This window comes from Leucopleurus acutus, assembly GCF_964270905.1.
Source record: "Leucopleurus acutus genome assembly, chromosome: 1".
NCBI lineage: Eukaryota > Metazoa > Chordata > Mammalia > Artiodactyla > Delphinidae > Leucopleurus > Leucopleurus acutus.
Window position 1 is genome coordinate 125,493,259 of NC_139142.1, and position 25,020 is coordinate 125,518,278.

The 25,020-nt window shown below is 35.4% G+C and overlaps 1 protein-coding gene across 1 annotated transcript in view; it reads right to left on the reverse strand.

Moving 5' to 3' along the window:
- Window positions 1–25,020, reverse strand: part of RFX7 (regulatory factor X7) — a gene marked incomplete at its 5' end in the record, with an annotated part of 150,023 nt that overhangs the window by 74,431 nt on the left and 50,572 nt on the right. Inside the window, one exon of the mRNA XM_082846338.1 lies at window positions 23,089–23,122. Within this exon, the coding sequence (XP_082702464.1) occupies window positions 23,089–23,122 (34 nt within the window). The remainder of the gene's footprint in view (window positions 1–23,088; window positions 23,123–25,020) is intronic.

The following is a 25,020-nucleotide window of genomic DNA, read 5'->3' on the forward strand; positions in this document are numbered from 1 at the left end:
CGAGAGCATGGAGCTATCTAATTCTTTCTATGAGGTGTAAGTAAAGTGGTGAAGAGAATAAGGAACAGAGACAGTTCATCAAATATTCCATCTGCTCACCTACATTTCTCAGCCTCTTCTGCAGTTAGTTTAGGGCCATGAACTTAGCACAAGTGATGCATTTCATTTCTCAGCTGACATAGTTAAGAATCAATGTGTCACCTCTATATCCTTTTTCCCCCTTTGTGGCACCTAGGCAGTCCTGTGTTTCAGTGGTGAGGCTACAACATGGCAATGTGTGTCAATGTGGGTTCCTGAGGGACTACGTGGAACAGGGTCCTCCAATGATTTGTGCTATACATGTAGTGTGAATGAAAATAAGTTCTTCTGGTTAGGCCACTGATATTTCAAGCTTCTTTTGTTTCAGCAGCATAGCCTTGCCCATCCTGCTTAATATATAGCAAGTCAGATCTTTCCCCCTAGTACTTCTGAGAGAACTGAAGATCCCTTTTAGATATGCAGATAAAAACGTTGAGAGAGGAACTGGGCTCCTCTCTAATCACAAAAGCTTTCATTCACTCATTTTTAGAATAGTATTTAACATATTTTGAAATTTCAAATTATATTAACCAAGAATATAAGATATTTATGTTTATCAAAATGAGACTTGGGCTAAAAAAAAGTTAAGAAGTACCAGTTTAGAATATACAGCCTTCATGCTCTCTCCCACTTTATTTAAAAAAAAAAAAAAAAACCTAGTTAAAAAATTCAACTCTAATAGATTTTGTACACAAGGTCCTATAATATGCCTGTTTGTCCCTTTACTTTGGGCCACAGCAATTACTCAGGGATTTATACTCAATTAATTTGCATTTATTGATTGCTAAAAAAAAGTTTTTCGGTATCTAGTTACACCTTCCCCCCTCAGCTAGATCGAAGATTCTGGTTTATCCAAACTCAATCACCTTTTGAAGCAGAATCCTGAAATGTAAGACAGAGCCAGATGCTACTCCTTTTAATATTTAATACTCCATTTAATTTTTAAATTTAAAATGATAAAGTATTTCAACCAAAGTATACAAAGTAGTACACATGTATCACTATCCATATTTAAAAGATGCTAACTTTTTACCATATTCGCTTCAGAATTCTTTCACTTTTTAGATTATACAGTAGTGTTTGTTATATGGACTGAAACCAGTTTATCCATTTCTTTATGACAGACAGTTGTTATAAAGTCTCATTATTTCAAAGAGTGCTGCAATAAAAATTTTTATTTGTGACTGTTGTGTCCTTGAGTGGGAGTTTTTTCTACAGTACGAACCTCCCTAAAAGTAGAAGTACTTGGTCATATAAGATGCGCATCTTCAACTTTGTTGGTATTCCCAAATTGCTCGCCAAAACTGTTATGCCTATTTATATTTCCAACAGCAATGCTACAGTTTCTCCACATCCTTGTTAAAACTTAAGATTTCCATTTTAGCTAATCTTATAAGTATGAAAAAGTATCTGTTTTATTTTACATTTTCTGATTGACGATGAGACTATCATATTATTTACCATTTGAGTTTACTCTAATACAATGGCTATCCAATTTTATCATGCATCAGAATCACCTGGAGAGCTTGTTAAAGATGACAGTTTCTGATTCAGTAGTCTGGAGCAGGAACCTTGAGAACCTGGATTTCTAAAAAGTTCCCAGTGATGCTGATACTGCTAGTCAGAGGATCACATCTGAAGAACCACTGCTCAAGGAACTACACATTTAAAGATGGGAATATTTACTATGTAGTCCACATAGTAATCTTCTATTGCTTAGAAGTGTTGCTAGTATCTTCTCTAGTTGTAGCTTGTATTTGCATTTCGTTTTTGGAATCTTGAGATGCAGAGAAGTTTTTAATTTCCAGGCAGTCAAATATATCAATCTTTGCATTTATAATCTGTGCTTTGTTGTGTCTTATTATGAAATCCTTCTCTATCCCAATGTCATTAAGATATCCCATGTTTTCTTTTTAAAGTTTTGTTTTTCACATTTAGGTCTTTAGGTATTGTACTTAATTCCTCTAAAATTTATTTTTCTCTAAGTTATGAAGTAGAAACCTAATTAAAAATTTTCCTCAAGGTTAGCTAATTTTCCAAGTATAATTTATTGAATGATTCACCAATTTTAATTTTCATGCTACATCTATCATGGGATTCTTGTTTATTAAAGGTTAAAAATAATGCTGTTTTTACTTTCAGTATTTAAAAACAACTTTCACTGAGTTGGAGTTTAACTTAGAAAAAATCTGGCAACTTATCCTTGAGAGGATCATATAGCAAAATGTATGATTCACTGATCCTTCTTGAACTTGTGAAACAGATTTTTCATATAAGAATATCTCCCAGTAACTGATTAGTGTAGTAATAAAGCAGCTTTGATGGAACTTTTAGAAATCTGAGGTTAATAGGCAAGTCTCGTATTGATAAATTAATAGCTAATAAGGATAAAGGAGCTATATCATGTATTATAGATGAATAAAGCAGCTTCTACTTGAGCTTGATTGGTGGACCTTTCAAATCTAATGTATCTAAAACAGTAGGATATAGTGCTACGGTACAGGATACAGAATCAGAAGAGTTCCAGATTTGCCACTCATTAGCTCTGTGATATTAGGCAAGATGATCATTAATTTTCAAGTCTGTAAAACAGTGATAAAATGCCCATAATATTTTTGTGAGGATTAAAATAAATTTATAAAAGGTATCTATAATAGGTATTATTATTACATAAATATTATTTTAAAATATATACTTGCTTAAAGTCAGATTTTGGCAAAAGAGTTTATAATTCAAATTCTATCAACAAGTATAGAATCTTTTACTTGAAAAAGCAAGGTATCTTAAGAAATTTAGGAAATATTCTGCCTGGTGACCTCCACTAACTTAAGAGGTATACCACAAGAGCAAGGTTCCTAGATTTTATGTGAGCATCAGACTTGACCACAAATTACTGAAGACAATGTTCCACCAGCACTGACTTTCGTCAGGGTCTAAGTGCAGAAAAATGTAGACACTATTCCTTCCTGAGCCATCAAGATGTAACTGAAGTTAGAAAATATTTCTGATTAACTGTGATACTAGAGAGAAAGGAATCAATCTAAGCAGAATAGGTCAGAAATAAAAGCTTTCCCTAGGTTGGACTTGGAAAAAAATGTATAACTTTCCATTTGTCTTCCGTTATTAAAAAAAAATACCTGAAACAATATTCTATATTTCAGAAAACTGAGTTAATTTTTAGTGCTTCAGCTTGTCTGCTCAGGACATCCACCTCCAAACTGTCAAAACATACCAGAAGAATTGCAGAGAACCAGGTAGAATTTTCAATGTCTTATTACTAGAACTTGAAAACCTTCAAGCAGACGGTAAGGAAAAACGTTCCCACTATTTACTGGCATAGAATACAGTTATAAGGTAGTCTGAGTGGAGAGATCTGCTCCGGTTTTTAGGGAACAACCTGAATCAGGTTTACCCCACAATTTCTCAAACATTACTAAAAAAGGTTTTCCCTGTTTGAAATAAATTTCTTTGCAGTGATGTGTTTCTTGTTATGAGACTTTGCTCTCAGGTGTTATTCAGGTTTGTTTGTTTTTTTTTACAAGGTCACAAAACTGGGGAAGGGTTGATGGTTATAAAGATGGTAACAAGTAAGGACTTAACTGAGGAGCTTTCATGCAAATCCTTAACGGATCATTATCTTTATTTCCAAAAGAAGCAGAAACTCCTGTTGAGATGTATAAACACCTTTCAAGGAACTAGTCAGGTTGACAATGACGGAGTCTTGATGGAAGATGACCAACCAGGGTGTCACATTCATGATTACTTCTTTAAATTTTACTTTTCAAACTAGTATCAGAAAAAGGTCTTAAAAGAATTTTTAATTTAAATTTGTATTTAGAACAGTTAGCTTAAAATCCAGAAACTTAAATTCTCCAGTTTGACAGTTTCTTCAGTTAAGTTACCAGGTAAGGAGCGAAAATATATACAATGACAGGATAATCAGACTTGAATTTGTTTTTTAATTTTGTAAACTTCAGAAACAAAACAAAACGTGAAAAAAATTCTAATTATTTCTTCCCCGACAAGAGACATTGATTCCGGAGCACAGTTACTAAAAGGCCTCTTTCTTCACCAGCATCACTGACAGAAGGACTTGAATGGGAAAGTAGAACCTTATTCTATAGCCTTTTAAAAAATTTATGGAAACAATGAACATACCTGATATTACATTCTCTCAGGCCCCAGCAGTTGTGAAAGCTGTCCTTCCACAGGATTGAATAAGGAAGATAGAGAAAAAGGTCAAGGTATAAGGATTCTATTTTTCAATTCGTTTTGCTTAGAATTCTTAATTTTCAGTTTCCTAACCTGCTATGAGAAGCATGTGGTCATTTTTTATAAATGTGCCCTAAAATATACTCTTTTGATTTTTTTTTTTTTAGGGCTTAACAAAAAAGGAAGCTAAATCCCTCAAACTGAAATAATGAATAACATGGTAGCAAGTACCACAGCTACGTAAATGCCCAGATGACTAAAAACCAAATGCAATGCTGAGACAAGGGCATATTGCTAGGGTTCAAATAGGCAGAGGGTACATAAACCTATAGATTTGAGTCCCTTTGAAACAGGATTCAAATGAGAGCCATCTCTAGGGAGAATACTTCTGCCCATAGTTAAATGCTACAAAAAGTGAGCATCACGGAATGATCATGTAATCTTTCTCTGGGTCATTTAGGTGAGGCAAAGGTTATTATCAATGTTTCTGTATGCTGTTTGAGAAGATCCTAGGGTTCTACTGCTGGTTGAGGATAAGGCTGAGGGCACTAGCAAGAAGGATAAGGTTTAGGTCTTTCTAGTCACTGTGTTTAAAGTTTTTTTGTCTGTTTGTTTTTGTTTTTATGGCATGGAAAGAAAGGATAGTCCCTGGGAGCCCAGCTACTATTACGTTTCCGAAAAACTGGATTTGTTCTAATTGATTCTTCAAGATCACAAAGCTGCAGCCTCAACTAAGGTGTAGGCCACAGAGGAAAAGTTAGTTCTTTAATTCCTGTCTCTGCTCCTAGTAACCTTTCCTTCTTTCCCCCTTAGTTTATTTTTCTGTAAGTCTGAAAATAACTTAAAATGAAAAAATAGAAAAACTAGAATACTATAAGAATTCATTTGTTTTCTATCAAAACGCATTATTGTGTATTGTATCATTCTTTGAATATAAAGGTACTAATGAAAATTGGGCTTATTTCAGGTAAATGGGTGAGAGATTGCCATCTTGGTCTATCCTATTCCTCTTAGTGGCAATAAAATGAATTTGAAAGCTAGCTGACAATGGTAAAGGCATTCTTTACAATTACGAAAGAGAAAAGTAACCAGAACTCATGATTTGGGCCTTAGCGGCAATTTAGTCCACTTGAATTCCTAACAGGAGAAAACCCAAAAAACTGAAAACATTATAACTATATTATCCTCCCATACTGAGGGATAAAATAACTCATGTACTTGATGTAAATAAAAAGGAATAAAGGGTTCAAATTCCTCTGAATGGATGGCATGGCCTTATACAGATGATTTCTTTTTGTGATACTCAAAAAACAAAGCAAATGCAGCTATTTAAATCCAGCCCCTCTGTCAGCAAGCACCATGCCCCAACCCCTGCCAGGACAGGTAAAATCTACACAAAAGTAGCTCTCTTGAAAGTTACTCATTTCCTCTCCACCAAGTGGTTGAAAGGAAAAAGTCAGATTCTAAGCTAGGTCTTTATTAAAAGTAACCCCAAGTGCTACATCACATGATAAACCCTATCTTCTATTCTAACAACGAGCCTTTTTCAAGTCTGATGTATTTTAATTAGATAGTCCAAACAAAATTTTTAGTTTCAATCAATACTGGGTCAGGAAATTGACCTTGGTCATCATTTAGTATTCATTATAGCAAGGATTTGAGGTGAGAAAGCATGCTTTCCTCTATAAAGGAGGAAAGGGAGGAAAGAAGTCTTTTCAAATTGTATACACCTCATACATGCCCCCTCAGTAACATATATCTCTGGAGGGCAGGAGAGGAGGTGTGCCTTTTGTGAAAAATTCTCCCTTGAGCAAGTTACTTGAATGTATTTCTGGGAGTGTGTCATCTGTCTTAGAAAGTCCCACTCTAATAACATTAGTCTGGTTCTCAGGAAGCAGATATCCTACACCCTGCTTCACGTATCTTTTACTTCTCATCCAACCACTGCAGCAGTAGGCACATTAAAAGAATTGGTTTCTAACTTAAAACATTAACTATGGGATAGATTTGAAAAGTTTAAAAAATTAAATGAGATTATATTCATTCATTCATTCATTGAGTATTGAGTGCCAACTATGCTTCAGACATGCATGACCTTACATTTTAGTACCAGGGAGACAGAGAATAAAATTTAAAAGTAGAACATCCGTTACATGATAATGGTAAATGCTATAAAGAATAAGTATTGGTAACGGGTACAATTTAAACTAGAGTGGTCAGGGAAGGTTTCATTGGAAAGTATGAAGATAAAACGTTTTACACAGTAGCTAACCAATAGGAAAGCTTCTCAAAGATCTTTATCTTTGAGATAAAGATTATTATCCTTTGTTCTACCCTACTTTTGCTTTCTACTGACTGACTGCTGTAATGGCCAGGCAGGGCAAGCACTGACAGTAAAGAGGCCACATTACTAAGAGACAAAAATGGAGGCTGCCTTCTCATTATCTGTCCTCATACATACTATTATGGCTCCTCCAATCCTGTGATGAATGGCTCTCAGGAAAATCTTGCCCCCAAAGGATCTAACACAGAGGTCACAAGCTCAAATGCCAGGTAGGTAATGCAAATGATTAAACTAGACTACAGGTAAGAAAAATATATATGTTTAGGAGTTAAATGCATGGCAGGAAAATGCAAGAAAATTGGAAAATACACATCATGTAGAAATAAAGACTCATCAGTGTCCTAAGTTTTCAGAGAGGCCAGACACCTGATTTTTTTCTGTGAACTCTCCCAATTTTAAAATTTCAAATTTGAAATATGGCAACCAATTTGAAATTTAGAAAATGTTACCGTGGGCCAAACGAAACACCTCTGTGGAATGGATCTAGTCTGTGGGTCTCCAGTTTAGCTCCTCAGGTCTACAGGGTTAAGGGTTGATTCCTTCCAGGGCCATAAGCACCAAGATGCTTGAGTTGCTGGACCAGGCCTGCTTGCTATCACCATCCAGTCCATAGCAACCATATGTTTTAAAATCCAGGATCTCTGGAATGTACAGTACTTCGATTCAGAGTAAGCTATATGAATAAGATGCTATAAGCCAAGATGAAATGAAACTGGAAAGGTTATACCCAGGGTAATATTCTCTACTGCAATGTTCCTGGTGAGAATGTAAGTAATGTTGAACCTCTACTTAGATATCCATGATAAATGAATAGACTTGCCACAGACAGATTGCTTGCCCTGCTCCCCCCACTGCCTGTTTTCTAACCAACTTATTACTGTGCTAAACAGGGTTTTTCAGATGGGGTAGTTAGTACCTCCATTGTGATTCTCTTTCCAGGTTTTAGCATTTATAATGGACAACTCACGTGTGCCCAGAAAGTTGGTTCTTAGGATTCATCTAATAATAGACTTTGGTGTCCATTACAGAAGGAAAGTTTTTATAGAACATAGCTTAGACTGTTAATTATTGTTCATTTCCCCCAGGGAGGACAAACTAGTCCAGCGTGGGTGGGAGGTGACAGCAGAGTACTGAAGGACTACTTAATCAGCATTCAAAACCTAACACACACTGACTATTGATTGATTCCCTACAATCTTACCCTTTCAAGTTTTCTACTGTATTCCCTTGCAAGAGGACCCTATTGAGAGTTCTCCCCTGTAGGGAATCTGCCTCACTACAGAATAATCTGAATGATGGCATCTGTCACCAAATTTCAAGTTTCTCTAGCCCTCCAGAAGGAATAGGCATTCTGGCAACCTCACATCACTTTCAACTTCTCTCTCTTACTGGTAATCCTAGAAAGTCCTCCTTGGTTCAACTCGCATGAATATAACTCGCCCTCTCCCAGTATAGCAGACTTCGGTCAAGAAGTCTTTAGACTCATCTGTGCAAGGAAATCATTAGACATGTTCAATTTCTGCCCAGTTGAGTTTACTTGGCCTTCTCGGTGCAGAGCATAGAATGCTCTTTAAAGCACATGCTTTATTAGGCCATGTTAACTCGCCAACACTGCATTTATTAAACTTAGAAGTAACTAGCAATACATAAGAGTCCTCTCTTAGAATACTGGTCAGTAGAGAGCCCTAGAAGTAAGGCAGTATACTCTTCCTAAGACATTCAAAATATGGACTTAAATGGATCTAAAATACAGTTGACCCTTGAGCAATATGGGGGTTAGGGGTGTCTACCATCCTTGTGGTTGAAAATTCGAGTATAACTTCACTGTTGGCCCTCCATACCACAGTTGCATTTGGGGACTCAACCAACCACAGATCCTGTAGTACCATATTTAGCAAAAGAAATCTGTATATAAGGGACCCAAGCAGTTCAAAACTGTGTTGTTCAAGGGTCAACTGTACTTAGCCTCCCTTATTCCTCCTTTTAAGCCTTTTATCTCTCCAGCTGATGGGAAAAAAAGTAAACAAAGATTGTCTACTCTTATCTCTATAATCTTACTAGGATTGCTGTTGAATTGCCCAGTCCATGACACAGAAATAGTTTTCTTCTTGCTTTCAACTTATTTCCTGATAGGCGAAATGTTATTTCTTTTAATATTTACATTAGCTTTTCCTAATGGGAACCAAAATATATGGTCATTTTCCCCCCTCTCTTGTTAGTTCTAGTAACTCCAACACAACTAATCAATATAGGGGACCTCAACATTAGAACTGGTGAAAGATTGCTTCCTGGTAGCATACACACCTAATATACAGTAATATAAACAGGAAGTTCTCAATATCCTGATAGTTCTGGATAGCACATGGAAAATAATTTCTCTCTCTAGTGCAGAAACTTACCCTATCAGTTTTATCAATCACTTCCCAAATAGTGTGTCTTCTCATGAACATCAGTTTCATGAGAAGTTTTATGAGGGGAAAAAAGTCTTGTATATATTGAATATTTGTTAGGATTCACAATACACAGCAGCATATTAATAACAGCTCTTGACACATCCTTTAATCCAGAATTCATGAAACATATTTGACTTTTGGAACCTTTTTTGCATATTAACATCCTATGGAATTATTCTTCCAAGGACCACATTTTGGGAAATTAACTATTATTTCCCATCCTTCTGTGGTTGAGCCTCACCAAACCAGGCCTTTTCTCCATCAAACATTCAGAATTGTTTCTCTCACATTTTAGGCCTCGCTATAGCTTTCAGGTAGTCCAACTTTCATTCAACTAAAATAAGGGGCCTAGGTAATATGGAATGAGCAGCTTTCAAACTCTGCTGAGGTCTAGCTAATCCTAGGGGGTTGGAAGTATCAATGGTAAGATTTTTGCCTTGACTATTCAGCTGGTTATGAAAAATATAATTGGATCAGCTTTACAAATATATAATGACATTATAGATCTAAAATTGTTACAACTCATGAGAAATTTAAGTCATGTTGATTACTATTAAAATTAAGTAAAAATCAATTGTTTTATTGCAAAAGCATTAAAATATTAACAAAAAACTCTGTTCACAATTATGCTTCTGCAAATATTTTCCATTTGTCTTTACTGATAAGCAGGCAAAATACTAGGCTTTAAAAATAGCACAGATACAATTTTCTATTTGTCACTTCTAGCATATTTCACAGCACCATAGTCTTCACAATTGTAATCAATTTAAATAGTTGAAATCATTTTAGCAATTTTGTTTTAATGAGCATATCATGTTTTTAAAATGGCATTCAAGCAACCTGCTTGCAAAAAAAGAGACTGAATTTAGAATTATTGACTACTAAAATTCAGTAAGATAATGAGGACAGCTTTACATTTTTTCTTTTCAGATTTATTTTCAAAGTGGATAATTACTTTCAGGAACATTTCTTAATTACAGGAAGATGAAGAAGTAGAATTCTTAAAAATTCATATATAATAACCTAATATTTCAGACACTTTAAAAATGTTATGTATATCACAGTTTTTTAAAAGCCTGGGCTCTGGAGTCAGACTATCTGGATTAAAAGCCCAATTTTATCAATTAGCAAGTTTTATGACCTTGAGTAAGTTACTTAACCTGTCTGAGCCTGTTTCTTCATTTGTAAAATGAGGATAACAGATTAACCTCATAGGCAAATTATGAGGGCTGAATGATAAAATATGTAAAGCACTTGTCTGGCACATGATAATAAATACTCAATAAATGTTAATAATAATAACAACAACACGTATAAAGAAACTCTGGGGATATTGTGTACATATTATACATTCTTTTTGATAATTATTATTTGTGGATAATCATTCAGCAAATATTTACTGAGTGTCTTCCACGTACTAGACACTGTGCTAAGCACTGAGGATACCAAGACCGTAAGACACAGTCCTAACTACCAAAAGCTTATTCTTGGGGAAGAAAACCAATTAGTCTGGGGATTAGCATACTACATGGTAAGAGCTTTAACAGGGGTATAAAGCTTTTTATAAGGTGCATGACAGCAGGGGACCTTAACATGAGAAGGTATGGCAGACAGGCTGGACTCAGACGTATATTGCTAACCACCTTCTTTTTTGTCTTCTTCTGGTAGGTATAGAGGCTAGAAAACAAAAAAACTACATATCCTAGTTTCCGTTGCAGCTCGAGGCCCCCAAGTGACATTACCCTGGAGGTGGAAGTTCCTGAAGTGGGTTTTTGAAACAGAAGTCCTGTACTGAAAACAAAGACAGAGCTTCCCCAGAAGAAAGCCCTTTGACCCTTCCTCCCTTCTTCCTGCCTTAGCATTTGGACAGAAGGCATGGAAGGGCAGCAGCCATCAATGACATGACAGGATAAAAGATGACACAGCAAAAAACAAAGGGCCTAGGATTCCAGTGGCATTACTGAGTTAACTGCACCACTCTTGGATGCCTAACTTTGGACTTATTCGATGACACAAACTCTTATTTCTTTAAGCCACCAATAGTTGGGGTTTTCTCTTATCTACAACTGAATGCATTCCTAATAGATAAAAAGCATTCCGAAAAGGGTTTTTGGGCCAAGTCCAAAAGGACTAGGAGTTATCCAAGTGAAGAAATCTGAGAAGGGTACAGGTGGCAGAGGAAACAGCACCTACAAAGGCCTGAAGGGGGAGGGAGCATAGAGTGTTGATACTGGCAGCTGTTCTACAATATGTACCTTCTGGCTTCCAGGCAGCTTTAGCCAGGTGATTCCCAACTTCTCTGTCTTCCACTGTCTATGTTTGAGGGATTCAATATTCTCCCCTCATTGGTTCCATACGGTAAGCATTCATTCTTAAATGGTAAGTTTTGTGATGATGAACATAAAATGTCATCCCTGACTAACATTTAGACTTCTAGAAACATAAATTTGTGGCAATAAAGTCAATTAGATCCACATTAACAATTTACACATACAACACCTTCAACTGAAGCTGTCATGTGTGCTTACGATGTTACCAGGCACTGTATTTATACTGCAAGCATACTTCCTTTTATTGAGCTTCCTTTTATCACACTTTGCAAATATTGTGTTTTTTTACAATTTGAAGGTTTGTGGCATCCCTGCGTTGAGCAAATCTATCAGCACCATTTTCCCAATCTTATTTGCTCACTTTGCATCTCTGAGTCACATTTTGGTCATTCTCACAGTATTTCAAAGTTTTCCATCATTATTATTATATCTGTTATGGTAATCTGTGATCAGTGATCTTTGATATTACTACTAAGACTTCCTGAAGGCTCAGATGAGGGTTAGCATTGTTTAGCAATAAAGTATCTTTCAATTAAGGTATGTACAATTTTTTTTTAGACATAATGCTATCACACACTTAAAAGACTACAGTATAGTATAAAAATAACTTCTTTTTAAAACTTTTTATTTTATATTGGAGTATAGCTGATTAACAATGCTGTGATAGTTTCAGGTGCACAGCAAAATGACTCAGACATACATATACATAAAGATAACTTTTATATGCACTGGGAAACCAAAAAATTTGTGTGACTCGTTTTACTGCAATATTCACTTTACTGCAGTGGACTGGAACTAAACCCTCAGCATCTCTGAGGTATGCCTGTAACAAGTACAGTTGTTATTTCCTTTAATATTCACAGTAACTCAGTGGCTTAGGTACTATTATTATCACCTTTAAAAATATAACTAAAAAAAAACTAAAATAGGTTAAAATTGTCCAAAATCAGACAATAATGGCAATAATGGTAGGGGCAAAGATTCAAATTCAGGACTGTGTCATTCTATAGCCTCAGCTCTGAGCCATTCTGTTATGCTGCCAGTTTCTCTTAGTTTCTGAACTATTTATCCCACTTTACTTGCTTAAATCCTTCCTGAATCTATGCAATAAAGTTTCAGTTCCCCATCTGTACTCTGGGGATGAGTGGGAGTGGTTTCGGCTGGTTCTCTCTTAACAGGGTAGTGTAGGAGGAAGAGAAATACCTAAGCTGAGAAGAACAGGGGAAAAGAGGAGAATGCCAGGAAAAAAAAAAAAAGTTCTTTCCCTCTAAAGGAATGAGACCAGTTTCTGTTCTTACGGGCAAACTGTGAAGTAATTCCAACAAATGAATTCAAATGTTTTATCAAGTATATGGTCTCTAAAAAGGCCTCAACTGAAGGTGGTAACACTTCTTTACATTTTAAATTGCAAGATGTTTAATAATTGAGTCGTTAGATTATACTCATTCATACATTTAACAAGTATTTATTGATCATCCTCATGTGCCTTTGGACATATTCCAATATGTTCCTACACTCAAGAAGTCAAGAACAAATAAAAATGCTGATTATGACTATCATAGAGGTGACTACGTAAAACAAATAAAGGTAAGCACAGGACATTAGGGGACAGAAAAGGTATCAGACTCAGACCTGATAAATTACAGATGGTTTTCCGAGGGGTGATATCTAAGATGAATCTTAAAATATAACTAGATAGAGGGAAAAAAAAAAGAGAGGATAGTCTAGACCACAGTTTCTCAACTTTAACACTACTGACAATTTTGGGCTGATAAAGTGATGTCCTGTGTTTTACAGGATGTTTAAACAGCATACTTGTCCTCTACCCACTCAACTGGTAGCAAAACAAATATGTCTCCAGATATTGTCAAATGTTTCCTGGGGGGCAAAACTGCCTCCAGTTGAGAACCACTGTCTAGATATGCACTATCCGAAAAGGTTGCCACTGGCCACTTGTGGCTATTTAACTTAAAATTAAATTAACAAAATTAACAGTTCAGTTTCTCAGTCACACTAGCCACATTCCAAGTGCTTAATACATAGCTACATGTGTCTACTGGCTACCATACTGAATAGTGCATATACAGAACATTTCTACCACCACAGAATGTTCTAATGGCTACTGCTGTTCTAGACTGAGAGAGTATATATTCTCTTTTCTTACTCCACAAATGTTCATTACAGCTTGCTGACAGCCTGTGGAGGGAGTAGAGAAAGATGACATTAAATAAGAAAAGTAAAGCCTGAGTATGAAGAAGGGTCTTCAATGCCTTAAAGATAGAACAATGGGGAACCAGCAAAAGGTCTTAAGCAAGGGTGCAAAATACACAGATTCACATTTCATAAAGATGATTGTAATGATATGTGAAGAATGGAATAAAAGTGGAGAGACGAGAAGCAGAAAACTAGCTGCAGTATTTCCAACAAGTACAATGATCTGGATTAATGTAGTAGCTGTCGGGACAGACAAAAATGGAACAATTATGAAGACAGAAGTGATAGGACTTGGTGACTGACTAGATGTGAGGCAGGTGAGAAAGAGGATGAAAACAAGAAGGACCACCAGGCTTTTAGGTTGGAGGAGTGAGGATATTCACTAAGGCAATATGGTAGAAAGAATAATGGCCCTCCAAGATGTTCATGTCCTAATCCTTGCATCCCTGGAACCTGTTAATCTGTTTCCTTACATGGTAAAAGAGACTTTCCAGATGCGATTAAATTAAGGACCCTGAGGTGGGGAGAGCATCCTGGATTATCTAGTAGGCCTAATGTAATCACAACTGTCCCAGTAAGAGGGAAGTTGAGGGAGACTTGACTACAAAAGAGATGTGTCAGCGTGATACAGTGTAAGAAAGACTTGAGCAGCCATTGCTGGCTTTGAAGATGCAGCCACTAAAAGCTGTAAAAAAAGGCAAGGAAACAGATTCTCCCCTAGAGCCTCCAAAAGGAACACAGCTCTCTTGACACCTTCATTTTATCTAGGTGAGACCTGTGTCAGACTGCTGACCCGCAGAACTAAAAGATAATAAATGTGTGTTGTTTTAAGCCACTAAATTTATGATAATTTGTTACAGCAGCAATAAGAAACAAATAGAAATATGTTCAGAATTTGGGGTGTGATACAGTGAGATTGGTTCTGGAAAAGCTGAGTCTGAAGTGCCTATGTGACATCTTACTAAAATTGGTCAATTGATAACAGTTTGGCTGTATGGGTCTAGAGCTTAAACTGGGGATGTATAATTATGCATCATCAGTATACTGAGATTAATTGAAACCATCAAAATAGATGAGATCACCATGGGCAAATATAGACAGAATACAGAGGACTTAGGTTGAGGAACAGAGGCCCTTGAAGAAACTGGGAAGGAACAGCCTAAGGTGTAACAGGAAAACCAGGATAGTGTGGCATCTAATGAATTAAAAGAATGAGAATGAACAAGGGAGGGTTAAAGGATGGTCAACAGAGTCAACCGAAAAAGGGTTGTCAAGTTAGGAACTGAGACTGTCCATTATATTTAGCAATGAGAGGTCATGGTATCCTTGATAAACACAAGTTTCAGAGGAGGAGACTGAATTCAATCAACACTTTGACTAAGCCTTGACTTTCTTGTTTCAAAAGAAAGAAGACAGGGTGGTAGCTAAAGAAGGGTTGTGTGTTTCGGAAGGATTGTTTTTTAGATGGAAAAAAATTAAGCACTGAACTCTTAATGGGAAAAGGTCAGTAGAAAATGAGAGCATAAAAGAACAGGAGGAAGAGAATAAATGAATTCAGAGACAGGAAGAGATGGAATCCAGGGCCTAGAAGGAGGAGATCAACCTTCAGATAGGCAGAAAGATATTTCTTCTGTTGGGAGGAAGGGAAGGAAGACATGGTACAGAAGTGAGGAACTACTGAGTTGGGAATACAAAGTGGTTTTAATTTTGTGGGATACCTACACTGCATCTTCCTACTTCCTCAGAGAAGTAGGAGGTGAGATCATCTGCTGACAACAGAAGTGACTTTAGGAACTTTAGCTAAAGAAGCTTAAGTTAAAAAGAGCACATTTGTTGTCCATTTTCTGAAAACAGAGTTGTATATTCTACTGTCATTGGATGGAATGTTCTTAGCGAAAAAAATAAATGAGATGATTCTGTCTGAAGGCAACTTTTGAACTGTGGTATAGGGAGTAGGAACCCAAGCAGTTCAGTTTCTGAGATCAGTGTCTGAGAAGGCAAAGTACCAAAAGGAAGGAAGACACAGAAATATCTTCAGAATCTATACAAATCCCTACGTAGATTTGGAATCTACTGCTGAGTATTAAACTATATATGGGTAGAGGAAAACTCCATGAGGCTGGGAAAAGAACTACCAGGGAACTGTAACTGACTGTGACATGTTCAAATTCCAGTCAGACAGCACTGAGATCTCAGTCAACACCCAAGGAATGCAGTACAGACACTAGAGTGGTAACATTCTAGTGTAAAAGCTGAACTCTAAAGTCCAGCTATTCTAGACTTGCCACAACAGAGCTTAAACACAGCCTCAAAAGGATCAAACTAATCTGCAAGTAGTTTAGCTGCCAGCCAAAGAAAACTGCAATACATTTTAAAGAAAGAGAACAAAATCTAGACATTCTAAATAAATACTAAACTAAAAATTACTAGATGTGGAAAGAAGCAGAAAAACGTGATCCCATAATTGCAACAAAAACTCAGTAAATAAAAAGATACTTAGAGATAATATAACTAGCAAACAAGGACTTTAAAATAGCTATTATAAACATGCCCAAGGATAAACAAGGAAAGAAACAGAGGATATATATATAAAAAAAATAACCAAGTGAAATTTCTAGAACTTAAAAAATGCAAGGTCTAAAATGGGTAATTCACTGCATAGAATTATAGCAGATTAGACACTTCAAGAAGATTAAGGAATGTGATAATAATAATAATAAAGAAATATAAAGTATCCAAAATGAAGCAAAAAGAGAAAAAAATAAACATAGCCTTAGTGTCCCGTGGAAAATTACTAAGGAATGCAATGCAGGCATAGTTTGAATCCCAAGATGGAAGGGGGCAAAGAAGAGTATTTGAATGGCTGGAAATTTTTGAAAGTTGATGAAAAATCATAAGCCCACAGGTTTGAGGAAGCTCAGTAAACCACAAGCAGGACAAAAACAAAGAAAACCATACTAAGGTTATAAAATTGCTAAAAACCACTAATAAATAACCTTAAAGGAAGCCAGAGAAAAAAACAACACATTACACACAGGAAAACAAGTTAAGAATGACAACAAACTTCTCAATGGAGTCTATGCAAACCACAAGAAAACAGACCTACATTGCAAAAATGCTGAAAGAAAAAATATCTAGAATTCTATACCCAGTGAAAATACCCTTTGTAAATGAAGGGAAATTAAAGACCTTTTTCAGATAAGCTAAAACTGGGAGAATTAATCAACAGGAGACCTACACTACAAGAAGATAAATAGCAAAATGGTATACATACATTCAACCAATCATAAGACAAAACTTGTCAAACTGGTTAAGAGACAAGCATATGATGTCAACAACAACAACAACAAAACACTTTAACTACAAAGACTCAGATTGCTTAGAAGTAAAAGGACAAAAAAAGATATGCCACACAAACACTAATTATAAGAACGATGGAGGGGCTATGGTGATATCAGACAAAGCAGACTTGAAAGCAACAAATGATACCAGAGTTAAAAATAGAAATATCATAATAAAAGAATCAATTCATGAAGAATACATAAAAATCCTAAAAATTTATGCTCCTATTAACAGCTTCAATACATGAAGCAAAACCTGACAAGATCAGAGAAAAAAAATTCACAATCACAAATATGAGATTTTAGGCATCCCTCTCAATAAGTGAAATAAGTAAAAAAAAAAATCAGTAAGGATAAATATGTCTTGAAAAACAATAACCAACTGATATATACATATATCAGTTTATATATCTATATATAAATATAGATATAGAGAGAGAGCACACAGTCCATCCAATAACACTAGAATATACATTCTTTTCAAGTACACATGAAACATTCATGAAGATATACCATAAACAAGATTCAATAAACACTCAACTATTTGGAAACTGATCAGCCTATATCTAAGTGTTCCATGGGTACAGGAATAAATCAGAATGGAAAATAGACAAAAAATTTAATTGAAAGATAATGAAAACACAACATAATTTATGGAACGTAGCTAAACCAATGCTTAGAGGATAATTTGCAGCATTAAATGCTTACAATGAAAAGAAACAAAGTTTAAAATTTCCTTCCTATTTACAAAGTAACAAAATTATTTAATATAATTAATTTTATTTATAAAAATTTTAAAACTCTAGCTAAATTGATCAAGAAAAAAGAAGACACAAATGGCCATTATCAGAAATTAAAGGAAACTCCTACAAATCCTACAGATAGGAAAGGATGATAAAGGAATATTATGAACATTACACTAACAAATTCACTAACATAGGAAACATGAACAAATTCCTTGAAAGACACAAACACCAAAACTGCGTGAAGAAAAAATTTAAGAATTTAATAACCTTATAATAATTAAAGAAACTGATTTCATAACTAAAACCTTTTCCACAGATAGTTTCACTAGTGACCTCTACCATAAACATTTAAAGAAGAGGGAATTCCCTGGCAGTCCAGTGGTTAGGACTTTGCGCTCTCACTGCCGAGGGTCCAGGTGAGGGCCTGGGTTCAATCCCTGGTCGGGGAACTAAGATCTCACAAGCCGTGCAGTGTGGCCAAAAGAAAAAAACAACCAAACATTTAAAGAAGAAATAATATTAATTTTAAATAAATCCCTTCAAAAAATAAAGGAAAAACACTTCCAAACTCATTTCATGAGCCAACATTACCCTGAGAGCAAAAACAAAAAGACATTATAAGAAAACAGCAGATCAAAAGTCCTGATTAACACAGACAATAGTCTTTAAAAAAACAGCAAATCCAATGTAGCAATATATAATAGTATAACACAACATACGGAAATATATGCACCATATGGAGTTTACCAGGAGAATGCAAAGATGGTTGATTTTGGAAAATCCCTCAGTGTAATTCACCTTTTTAACAGAATCATGTAGAAGTACCATGTGATTATTTCAGTAAGTGCAGAAAAATCATTTGATAAAATCCAACATGTATTTTTGATAAAAATCCTCTTAGCAAAATAGGAACAGAAGGGAACATGTTCAACTTGAAAAGAGCATTCATAAAAAAGCTAATGCTAACATCACATTGTAAGGTGAATGAATAAACGGCTTTCTCCTAAGACTGAGAACAGGGAAGTAAATCCAATTCTCACCATTTCTATTCAACATTGAACTGAAGGTCCTAGCTGTGAATAAGGTGAGAAAAATGAATAAGTAGACATTTAGACTGAAATGGAATTAAACTTTTCTTTATTCATGGATAATATGATTGATTTGGTAGAAAATCCAAAAAACTCTACATCTCATATGAGAATTTAGTAAGTATGCATACTCACAAGGTCAATATAAATATTAGCAACAAAACATTGGATAACAAACACTTTTTTTTTTTTTGCGGTACGCGGGCCTCTCACTGTTGTGGCCTCTCCCGCTGCGGAGCACAGTCTCCGGAGGCGCAGGCCCAGCGGCCATGGCTCACGGGCCCAGCTGCTCCGCGGCATGTGGGATCTTCCTGGACCGGGGCACGAACCCGTGTCCCCTGCATCGGCAGGCGGACTCTCAACCACTGCGCCACCAGAGAAGCCCACAAACACTTTTTAATGCCGTTTGTGATAACATCCAAAATCTTAAAATATCTAGGAATAATTTAAGCAAAACATATACAAGATCTATACACAGAAAACTAGAAAACACAGCTGAAAGAAATTATAGAAGAATCCACTAATATGGAGATATACTATGCTTATGGATTAAAAAACTTGTCATTAGGATGTCCACTGGCCCCAAATCTATCAATAAATTCACTGTAATCACAAACAAATCCCAGTAGACTTTTTTGTTGAAAGAAATTGACAAGGTTATTCTGAAATTTGTATGGAAATGCCAAAACCAATTTGAATTATCACACTACCTGATGTCAAGACTTTTGACAAAGCTACTGTAAACAAGACAGTGTGGTGATGTCATAAAGAAAGAGACAGCAATTGATGGAAAAAAGAGACTCTAGCCAAAGACCCACGCATAATGGTTTTTGATATAGGAAGTGATTGGGGAAGGGTAGACTTTTCAATAAGTGATGCTGGAACAACTGGATATCTATCCATACGGTAAAAAATAAACACTGAAGTTCACCTTATACCAGACAGAAAATTTAAATCAAAATGGTTCACAGACCTAACAGAAAAAGCTAAAACTATAAAACTTCTTGAAGAAAACATGATAAAATCTATGTGAGAAAGCTGAGCTATCTAGAACAAATGGAATGAATAGCCAGCAAATCCTCCCCTCAAAATAACTCTAAAATGATGAAAAATTGTCAAAAAGAATGATTTTAGGGCTTTGGAAACTGATGAAAGGCAACAAACTGAGAAGTCTTTGGTCATTAAAAACTGCTGAACTTCAGGTATTAACTGTGAGAGTCTGTTTTACTCTTGCTTGGGGCTTCTCCCATGACCTATCCCACATGGATGAGGCTGACTGTGTGTAAACATAAAAAGGAAACCATGATGAAAAGGAATGAAATAATAGGGAATCTTAATAAAAATAGAGAAACTAGAACACAGGGAAAAATAATCAGAAAAAAAGAAACAAAGCCCCAGAGACTAGAGTGATAAAATCAATAATTTCAACAGCAGTGTAATGGCAGCTTTCTATGGAGAGGGGAATCCAAGGGACAGAAAAAGTATTTGAAGAAATAATGGCTGAAAACTTCCCAAATCAAATTAATCTACAGATGCAAACTCAGCAAACCCAAAGTAGGATAAACACAAAGTGATCCACACCTACATATATAGTCACACTGTTGAAAGCAAGAGTAGGTGGGTGAGTGAACAGTGAATGAATTTATGAATGAATCTTGATAGCAATAAGAGAAAAACAACTCATCATGTACCATAAAACAACATGATTAATGACTGACTTCTCATCAGAAACAATGAAGGCCAAAGGAGGAAAACTATCCTTCAAAACTGAAAGTAAAATAAAGACATTCACAGATAAATACTGATCAAGAGAATTCATTATGAGCAAACCTGCCTTGTAAGAAATACTAAAGGAAATCCTTTAGACCAAAAGAAATTATCCTTAATTCCTCTTTGTTTCTCCCTTCACATTCAATACGTCAGCAAGCAAGGCCTACTGGCTTTATATCGAAAATATGCCTTGAATTCATCTATTTTTTCCCCATCTTCCACTGTCATCATCCGAGCAAGAGCCTTATATTCTCACTTGGACTTTTCCAATAGCCTAACTGGCTTTCCTGCTCCTACTCTCATCCCCCTACAAGCCCATTTTCCAACAACAGCTAAGGTATTAAAAAACAGAAAAACAAAAACAAACAAAAAAGCGAGATCATACTATTTTCTTACTTACAACCTTTTAATTGGCTTTCCACTCACTTAGAAGAAAATACATACTATTTGCCATAGCTAAATAAGCCCTATCTAGACTTTTCTCCTATCATCCTCTCCTCCTTTGATAAGTTCCAGCATACTGGGTTCTTTGTATTCTTCAAACATCCCAGACTCATTTCTGCTTCAGAATTTTTGTACTTTCTGTTCCCTCTGCCTAGTATGTGTCACTGGCAGATCTTCACACAAGACTGGCTTCCTATTATTCAGGTCTTCTCTCAAATGTCATTTCCTCAGAGACTTTTCCTAATCACCCAATCTGAGGTTATCCTACCCACCATCAGTTGTCTCCTGTTGCCTTTAAAAATTCTGTAATAGTATTTATGGTTACCTGAAGTTATAATGTTTACTTATTTTACCATTCATTTAATGGCTACTTCACTCAATAAAATGTAAGATTCATGAAGACAGAGATCTTACTATCTTGTTCATCAAATACATATAAGTTTAAAACTTATGCTAAAATATAAACACTTCTGAACTCTTGAAAGATTAAAAAAAACCCTTTTTGTTCTTATTTAGTATTTTATAAATGCCATATTTAATAAATTATAGTAGTCTTCTGTCTCAATTTTCTCAATGAAAAGAAAAAATTAAATAATTCTCCAACATTATCTCAGATACTGGAAAAAAAAAAAAAAGGGCAGGAGGTCTTAGATAGCAACTGTATCTGTCTTGTTTACCACTGTATTCTGACACCCAGACAGGGTCTAGCACAGAGTAATTATGCAATAGTTACTGAGTGATAGATATAAACAATGAGACTCCAGAGATGGGAGATTCAGAAAATGCTCTGGGGGTTGGGGGTAAGGTCGCCCAATCCATCCCCAATCACCACCTCCCTATATCTTAAGAGCACTATTAAATCTATTTTAACAGACTGAATTTCTTGAGGGCAAGGCAACATGTCCTTTTAATATTGTATCCCTTATACCTAGCATGGGCTCAATAATTATTTTTTGAAGTAAATGCAAGAGCATCAGTTTCTTCATTTGTAAAAGGGAAGTAACAAGATTATCTGCTTCAGAAGGTTACTGTGGGAAAAAAAAAGATAATAAAGGTAAGTGAAAAAAAGGGGAAAACATCCCCACAAAGTCCCCTTTCTTAACTATTAGGTTAGAAAGGCATAGGAGAACTGATCAAGTTACCTGTTCTCCTATGAAGTACTGTTATCTACTCACCTACCTAGAAACTAACAATAATATCATAAGCTAATAAGATCCCATACTATTTCAGCACCAGACACTACAGACACTTACTCCCTAACAAAAAAATGTTAGCTTATAGTGAAGACCTGAACCTGAATAAGAAAGTTCTGATATCACAAATATAGAAAGAGGACTAACTACAGTGACATTTTGGGGAATCTAACAGTGCAGAATCACTGAATATTCTAGAGCCTAGGGAACATTCCATTAATATACACTTCCATGAAAGAAGTCAGTACTATTCCAGTAGTCTCAGTAGCTGCATACTTCTTCCCTCATATGTTTAAGAGAAGATCTAAGGAACTAAAAACACAATCTAAATTTAAACTATTTTTGTGGCTTTAACGCCTGAAGGCCAGCAATCCAAACATAAAAAGTATATTATAGCAACAAAAACCAACCCATAAAGTATTTTAAAAAGCTATCATTTAAACAAATTCTTATAGTCTGCAAGTCAAACCTGAATGTAAACTATTATTGTGGCTTTAATTCCTGAAGTCTAGCAACGCAAATACAAAAAATACACTATCACAACAAAACTTAACCCATCAAACATCTTGAATTTTTTCTTTAACAAATCCTTTAAGAGTTATTAGAAAAGAAAAATAAACATTCACTTTATTAAATGCTGAAGTGATCTTTAGTAAAAGCCAGTAAGTTTCAAAAACATGCAATTATTACTGATGAGATATAGGAAAGTATCTAGACAGCACATAGCCAGTTCACCCCTAGGGTTGTAATTAAATGTCAAATTTTATTCACTTAAATTGAGTTATACATAAAATAAATATTTACTCAAAAATGTATTTTATATAGTGGGAAAAGCCTTATAACAAAAGAACTTTAAGATTAGTTATTTTACTTACCAAAATGCAGTCCACTTTAGATTGTATAGTTTTGCTAAAAGAAAAAGAAAGTTAAGTTAATAAGACTGATAAATTTATTAAATGTTCAAAGCATTTTCAAACAGACATGGTAATTCGTTATCTGTACCATGAAAAAAATAAGCAAAAGTTATTAAGAGTAGGCATCATACCCTGAAACTGCATGTTTCACAAAGCAAAACAAAAGTCTGCTTCCCACTCATTGTACTAAATTCAATCCTAAAGCATGATCAGAATATTTTCTGAGTTCACTGCTACAGTCACCCTATTGCTGATATGCTCTATCTTTGTAAAAGATGTTTTTGAACAAAGTTTGTTTCTAGTGATACATAAAAGTGCAGATGTATTATTACACATAGAAATAGAACACAGAGTTTACAATGAATTATGATTTTTACTCTATGCCTGCCACTCTGGACAATGATTTGTTTAGCATTTAAAAGCCATAATGGTGTAACATTATCTGTATTTCTAAAGACTTATTACAAAGTAGATTCTCTCGAGGACTTCCCTGGCAGTCCAGTGGTTAAGACTCCTCGTTTCCACTGCAGGGGATGTGGGTTCCATCCCTGGTTGCGGAACTAAGAGCCTGCATGCCGCGTGGCACGGCCAAAAAAAAAAAAAGTAGATTCTCTTCCCCTCCTCTCTTTCTCCCCCTCTCTCATGCACACACACACACACACACACACAGAATCCATAGACATAAAAGTAATAATAAAGATTAGCTAATATGGTAATAAGTTGGAGAGAAAGACTGTATTTAGAAATAAATAACACAAAAAGCCACTATATAAAAATTTAACTGAACTATTGAATATAAGTGAACAATTAATATATATTTTTATATAATATATAAAAAAGTGAACAATAAAATATAAATAATATATAAAATATAAATATAGTTCAGTATAAAATAACTGAACTATAATTTGGATTTTAAAACATCAAAGTGCAAATGCAATGAAATCATGCAAAAGTTCAAACACAGTTTATATACTATCTTGAATAGATGTTACAAACCAAATTATTTTCCATAAAAGGTTCTAGAGCCAAATAAATGAAAAAAAAAGTGGTTATTTACCTTTGTATATAGCTATACAGTTAATCTATAGAGTAAGTAAAAATAAGTATTTAAATCACAATTCAGTTAATTCAATCAGTAACCTCAAAACTTTACACCTGTACTTGAATTTCAAATTTCATTAAAGAACAAAGTATGACTGGATTAAGCTCAACTGCAAAATTCACAATGACTAAAAGGAAAAAGTAAATGATACCTCTAGGTAAGAGGAACTGAAATCCCCTCCTTACCATCCCACAGAAGATCTTTAGAAGTTTAAAATCTTTGGAGATTGTGTGTATAGCTTCTCACTCATTAGCAGCTAAAGTGTGCTGTTTTTCCCTCTTCTTAATAACTCCCACAGTTTCCCTCAGATAAGAAGGTAATCTACAGATTAAGAATTGATGCTAAAAAGTAATATATCAAAAATACAACCGGGACTTCCCTGGTGGTCCAGTGGTTAAGAATCTGCCTTCCAATGCAGGGGGCTCGGGTTCGATCCCTGGTCGGGGAACTAAGATCTCACATGTCACGGGGCAACTAAGCCGGCGTGCAACTACTGAGCCTGCATGCCCCAACTAGATAGAAGCCCACATGCCACAACTAGAGAAAAGACGGAGCCCACGTGCCACAACTAGAGACAAGTCTGAGTGCTACAACTAGAAAGAAGCCCACACGTCGATCCCGCATGTGGCAACTAAGACCCGACACAGCCAAAAAAACCCACAAAACAACCATTTCTCACCACCTTCGTCTAAACCATTATCATTTCTTTTCAAAACTGTTATAATAACCTTCTATCTGGTCTCCCTGCTTCTATCTTTACACCCCCACCACCTACCTTGTGGGCTATT